The 6,229-nt window shown below is 50.1% G+C and overlaps 1 protein-coding gene across 1 annotated transcript in view; it reads right to left on the reverse strand.

Annotated features, from left to right (window-relative positions):
• lama5 (laminin, alpha 5) overlaps nucleotides 1-6,229 on the reverse strand; it is a gene marked incomplete in the record, with an annotated part of 92,041 nt that overhangs the window by 51,821 nt on the left and 33,991 nt on the right. Inside the window, 1 exon segment of the mRNA XM_042225104.1 lies at nucleotides 1,635-1,750. Within this exon segment, the coding sequence (XP_042081038.1) occupies nucleotides 1,635-1,750 (116 nt within the window).

Here is a 6,229-nt window from a genome sequence, read left to right on the forward strand (position 1 = left end):
ACAGACACACACACAGACAGACACACACACACACAGAGACAGACAGACACACACACACACACACCCCTGGGGGAAACCCCGACAGCACACACTCGATCATTAAGGTAAACTCTGCACTCGTCTGCTCAGCTCTTCCTGTTTCCTGTGACAGGCGCTGTTTAGCAGATTACAGGCCGCCGAGGGTCACATGATCACACGTTTGTCTGAACACAAAGTCAAACACGGTGAGAGAAACACACACACGCACACACTGTTTCATGTCTGATTACAGTCAGGTTGCTCCTCCAGCTGCTGCCACATCTGCACCATGAGCTCAGGTAGCTTCCAGGTGTGATGTTGAGGCTGAAGGTGTTATTCCCACACGTGAGACGAAGGCAGCAGCATTTACCTGTGTGGAGCACACACAGTTATCCACAGTAATCCCAGAAAAACGTTCCAGCTTTGGAATGTTGTGTAAACTGCATGCTGATCCTGGGAAAGGGCGGGACGGGCGTTTCAGACATTTCTAATCTGTCTGAAACGCCCGATAACACCTGCGAGCGGTTTCTGTGGAGACAGACTCAGACGCTGCCGGCTCGGAGGAACCTGCCGTCATTATTGGGCTGCAGGATGAGGAGTGCTGGTTTATTCAGCCGGCACCGCCCGGACGCTGAGAGGCAGATAAGCGCTCCCGAGAGTCCGTCTGGACCTCTGCTGTGCTCTCCGCTATCTGGGACAAAGTTCACACGTGTCACATGTTACACGCTAGGATTAAGTGGGGGGTTGTTCTCACACCCGAGCAGGAGCCAGCATTTAAAATAACAAGACAGGTAAGTTATTAAGGACAGTCTGTATGTTTGTGAGCGTGCTCAGGAGGCGGAGCCTCACACCTAGAACAGAAACAGCTGTTTCCGTTTTTACAGACAGACGCCTCCCCCTCTGACGGCGGCTCCGGGCCGACCCTTGGTGACCTCCGGTGACCTCACTGATACCCTTGTTGGTCTTTGTTAAATATAACTGCAGCTCTGATAACAGACGGCGCTCTCGTGTACACATAAGCAGAGCTCTGAACAGGATCAGACGCTGAGCGCCACACGATGTAGTCATTTAACCTTTGACCACTCAAAAACACACCTGAACTCTACAGATGAGGCTCTGTATAATGAGGCTTTCCACAGACACAAACATGGGTGTGCCGTGGGCCCCCCACTGTCACCAATTGGAGCCAGCCTGGAGGTGGAAACAGCTGGTACAGATCCTGCTCACATCAGCTCAGTGGATGGAGACACACAGTTTACTGTTTGTGGATGGAAACCTCAACACTGACGTTTACCTGAAGCCCCCACACAGAGACCTCCTCTGTGACTCCCACCAGCCTCTGAACACACACCTGGACCTGCAACACCGGGCAGAAAACGAGGAACACACGCAGGCTCTTAAAACGTGGCGACTGGGCTTTCATCGAATCAGCAAAGATGGCCAGAGCACATGGGCGGAGCTGCCCGTCACAGCGGACGAGCGGCAGATTGAAAAGCCCAGCGAGGATGTTCTTAATTCACACGGACCCGCGAGGTCACCTGACCCCACGCAGGAAGCACATTTCTCTGCAGGGGTCACGACCCCGTGTGTGTGTCTGTGTGTTTGCACGCACTCACGTTCACACTCGTTGGCACTGTAGGTCGTGGCTGGTTTCCATGCCAACTGGTGGTATCCAGGGCAACACTGGTCACAAGATACGCCGCAGGTGTGATGCTGACAGTCGCACTGCAGCCTGTAAACAACAAAGTGAAAGGGTTAATGCACACACACGCGCACACACAATATGATGTCTGACTCCATGCTTCATTAAAGTACATTAAAGCCGTACTTCAGCAAAGTACTTGAGTAAAGGTACTCAGTTACAGTTTGATCTGCTTGCCCGTCACCTTCTCCGGCCACCTCGACATCTGGAGGTCAGCTGCTTCAGGAATGCGCTGGCCTTGAACTCAATCCTCAGTCCTGTGTGTCAGTGTGTGCGATGGCTGTGTAATATCTGAGTGTGCGTTCCTGGCAAACAGCCCGAGGGCGAGTCCAGTGTGTCGCTTCTGCAGACCTCACGCCGCGCTCATCTCAGCGAGCTGAACCAACGCTGTGTGCACTGGATCTCTGCGGAGGCGAGGCCCAGCACGCTCTTCTTACACCGGATGTGTGAATAACGCAGAGCTGCAGCAGAAAGCCAGCAGAGCTTGGTGTGACAGGTGAAACCTGCTGGTCACACGTAAATATGTGACATCACACAGATGATATTTCCTGTGTGCAACCCTGACGTGTCAGAGGCGCGCTCGGCGCTGCGTGCGCTTTACAGCTGCTCTCAGATTGATGTGTTTGGTTTCACCTTCAGTTCAGGATCACAGCTCAGGGGCCACATCTGGATTCTTCATTCACAGCTGGTGTGTGCGCGTGCGTGCGTGCGTGCGTGCGCGTGGTCGCGGCACATATTCAGTGATAATCCGTCAGAACCACGAGCGCTCTGAAACTCTGACGTGCACATCCTCAGGAGTCCACCTCGCATCAACGCAGACTCTGCTGTGATTGGCCTGCTGATTCCAGCTGTTTCATTGAATTAATGAGAGAATAACAAACAATGCATCCATGTGAGCACACACTGGCGATCAGAAGTGTGTCTAACCCGTCAGCGAGGTCACCTGAGCTCTGACTTGCAGACTGTTTAAAACTCTAAAAAGCGAGCGTGCTCTGGAAGCGGCGTTCAGCTCCTTCAGCTGTGGCAAACTGTGGGTATGACGAGTATTCTGGTATTTTAAACAGAGGCACGGAGCAGGTGTGTGGTTTATGTTCTTATCAAAATGTTCAAACATTCCAATAATGGGATGAATGAGGGTCGGCGAACACGTCCGGGAACCAGAGCAGGTCGTGTCTTTGGCTGCGGCGTGCAGGCAGGCGTCAGAGCGATAAAGGAATTCGAATAAATCTCTCCTGACCTCGCTTTGTGTCAGAGCGCAGGAATTATTAATCCTTTATTTATCCAGGTAAAAATCTCATTGAGATTAAAAATCTCATTTACAAGAGAGACCTGGCATCATAGCAACAAAAGTCACATACCACATAGGTATATAACATTTGCAGATGAGCTCAGCTGTGCAGCGTCTGCTCACCTGCAGCCTTCAAACGTGTCCAGGCTGACGTGTGAATTAAGAACATCCTCGCTGGGCTTTTCAATCTGCCGCTCGTCCGCTGTGACGGGCAGCTCCGCCCATGTGCTCTGAATGCAGACGCTGCACAGCTGAGCTCATCAGCAGCAGGTTAAAGGTCATAAAACACAGGAATGGTAAATGGCCTGCATTTGTATAGCGCTTTACACTACATTCAGTCATCCACCCATTCACACACACATTCACTGCAACAACACAGACATGCTGCACATGGAATTTCTATTATTTTTATTGAGCCTTCATTTGACGGCAGCCCCGTCTGCTCATCTCAAGCTGCACCACTTTGTCCAGGGACACTGATGCTGCGCAGGAGTTTCATACATTGTTCTGAGCACACGAAGGCTTCAGACTGAGCCCATGGTGGAGTGCCCTCCCTCTCTCCTCCACCCTTGCTTTTCCATCACAGGTGAAGTTCCACGCTTCTCTGACTGATGAGAGACCTGGCGAGCTCAGGACTGCTGCGCTCAGCGATAAACCGCAGTTTAAACCAGGAGAGCCACGAGTGCAGCGGCACGGCGCCTGCGGCCTCTCAGAGCTGCAGCCCCGAGGACCATTTCATACAAACCCCAGCATCAGCTGAACACAACGGCACAGAGTCTGTGAGCCGGTACCTGCCCGCTACACCACGCAGACCGAAACACACTACTTCCTGCTGGGAGCGACATGTGCACTAAACTCGGTAACATCTTCATATCTCTTCATTCAGTTTGGCACAAATGTCAGGAGAGCTGTGCCTGGAGCAGAGACACCAACCACACGTCCTCCCTTTCACTCACAGTCTTTATTCTCTTCAGGTTGTGCAGCAGGAGGTTTGCAGCTTCGCGCCTCTACAGATTTGAACTTCCAGCTTTGGACAGTAAATGAAACAAACTGCTGCCTGTTGAAACCACGAAACAGAAATATGAGGGAAAGCTTGAGCTCTGTCACTGATTTATAGCCCCAGAGATTTCCTGACCTCAGGGTTAACAACTGGAAATGGAGCCACCTGGATGTCTTTATCGACTGTCAATTAACGCGCAGCTTAAATATCTCCAGGATGTCGGCGTTCGGCGGAAAGAGTCCCAGCAGCTGCGAGTGTCTCTGCTGTGCATCACATCTCCCCCTCAAATCGCAAATGAATCATGTTTAAAAGCAGCTCCGCACCAAGCTGTGTCCACACTCCCTCAATGAGTCTGTACGAGTGTGTGTGTGTGTGTGTGTGAGTGACATGATGCATGGGTAATAATTTGCACTGCGCACAGGAAAGAAATGGAAAACAAACAGCAGGACTGCACGTCTGTGCATGCAGAGGAAACAGACGCGTATTCATGTTTCTGTAATGATGACAGCTAAACACCGGCTTAAGTCTTAACACACACACACACCCACACACACAACAAGCAGCCCCTCGCTCAGTTTTTGCATTTGCGCTTGCTCGCAATGTGTTGCTCGCGCTCTCAACATTTCTGCCCAGTGCGCGTTCAACTCTTTCTCTACACCGTTATATTTGTGCCACAAAACCAGCCAATCACAGACTTGGATGCAAAAAAGTCTGATTGGCTGTTCTGGTCTCCAATCAGCTCTAAATGGCGAAATGCGATAGAGCAATAAAGAGCAATATTTCAAACTCCGCCCCTCTGCGTTCCTCCCAGATATCCCAGAATCCAGAAACACATTCTGGATTCTGGGATATCTGGGAGGAACGCAGAGGGGCGGAGTTTGATATATTGCTCTTTCTGGGTCACAAAATAAACTTTTCAGATATTTTCATGCGAGAATGTGTCTACCCTCATTCATGCTGTGTGTTCTGTCTGCCTGTGTTTATTGTTTGTATTTTGGACGTTTGGTACTTTGAGTTCAGCATTAAAGCTGTTTGAGTTCACGTTTGTCTCCGGAGTCTGCACTTTGGGTCCTTCTCCTGCCTGCACACAGCCGTTCATATCATCTTGTCTTTATTTTTAGTTAGCGCCTTAAACACTTCAAGCTGTAAACTAATGATAGTTATATAAGAGCAGAACGTTTTACGTCCAATGGATGATGATCTGACTAGTCGACTGTCAAAATAATCGTTTGTGGCAGCTCTGTGGGTGATAGGTGAATGAAAGATTTGACAGAGAGAGAGAGAGCTGTGCATGAAGTGTGATTTTTATCATGGTGGAAGCAAAACAGCAAAGGTCAGAGTGAATCCATGATGACATTTATCAAACGTGAAGCGTAGTTTGGATCTTCTTTTGCTGCTGGTTCAATGAATTTTGGGTGGAGAGAGATAAAACCTGCAGCTCAGAATCGAGCGCAAAAAAGACGTAAACACAGCACAGACCCGACGCATCAGAGTCAGCGAGCTGTCGGCTTTCAGCCCCGACGGCGTGTCCGTGTGCGGGCCGTCCTGTGAGAAAGCCGAGAAAGAGAACGCCGATTCTGACGCGTCGGTCCGCTCTGTGTTTACGTCTTTGTGTGGAGTCCGTTACCTGCTCTCATTTACTGTTTGGTGGTTGTTGAAATAGTTTGGAGAGCTTTAACCTGAGATGCTGGCAAAATTCATTTATATTTAAAAGTCAAACTGGTTGCACTCTAGAGCCCTGCTGTGGATCACTTCCATCTTCACAACACCTGTACAAGGGAACATGTTTCCATGACTCACCTGTTTAAGCTGGATTAAAGTTGTCATATCTGGGGGCGTGGCCTCTTTGAAAAAGTTTCCTAGTTTTGTGGTTTGGACAACTCCAGAGTGATTACGCTGCTAGCTGTAGCTCACCTGTATCTGACATCCAGGCAAGCTTTGCTCAGATGTACGTGGTGACGGAGTTTACTGAGCAGCTGCAGGTTCTGTGAGGCCATGCTGAGCTCCTCTGAATGCCAGCTGTACCCTCGTTTGCCAGCACATGCTCAAACACAGCTAGCATTTATTTCCATCGCAGGTATGCAAATTTATAAGAGCGTGGCACACAGCCAACCCTCAGACAGGAGTACCTGACGCCTTTCAGATCACAGCTCCGGGGAAAGAGGTAGGTGTGTGTGTGTGTGTGTGTGTGTGTGTGTGTGTGTGTGTGTGTGTGTGTGTG

This window comes from Haplochromis burtoni, unplaced genomic scaffold, assembly GCF_018398535.1.
Source record: "Haplochromis burtoni strain Fernald_Lab_line unplaced genomic scaffold, NCSU_Asbu1 Contig_159, whole genome shotgun sequence".
Taxonomy (NCBI): domain Eukaryota; kingdom Metazoa; phylum Chordata; class Actinopteri; order Cichliformes; family Cichlidae; genus Haplochromis; species Haplochromis burtoni.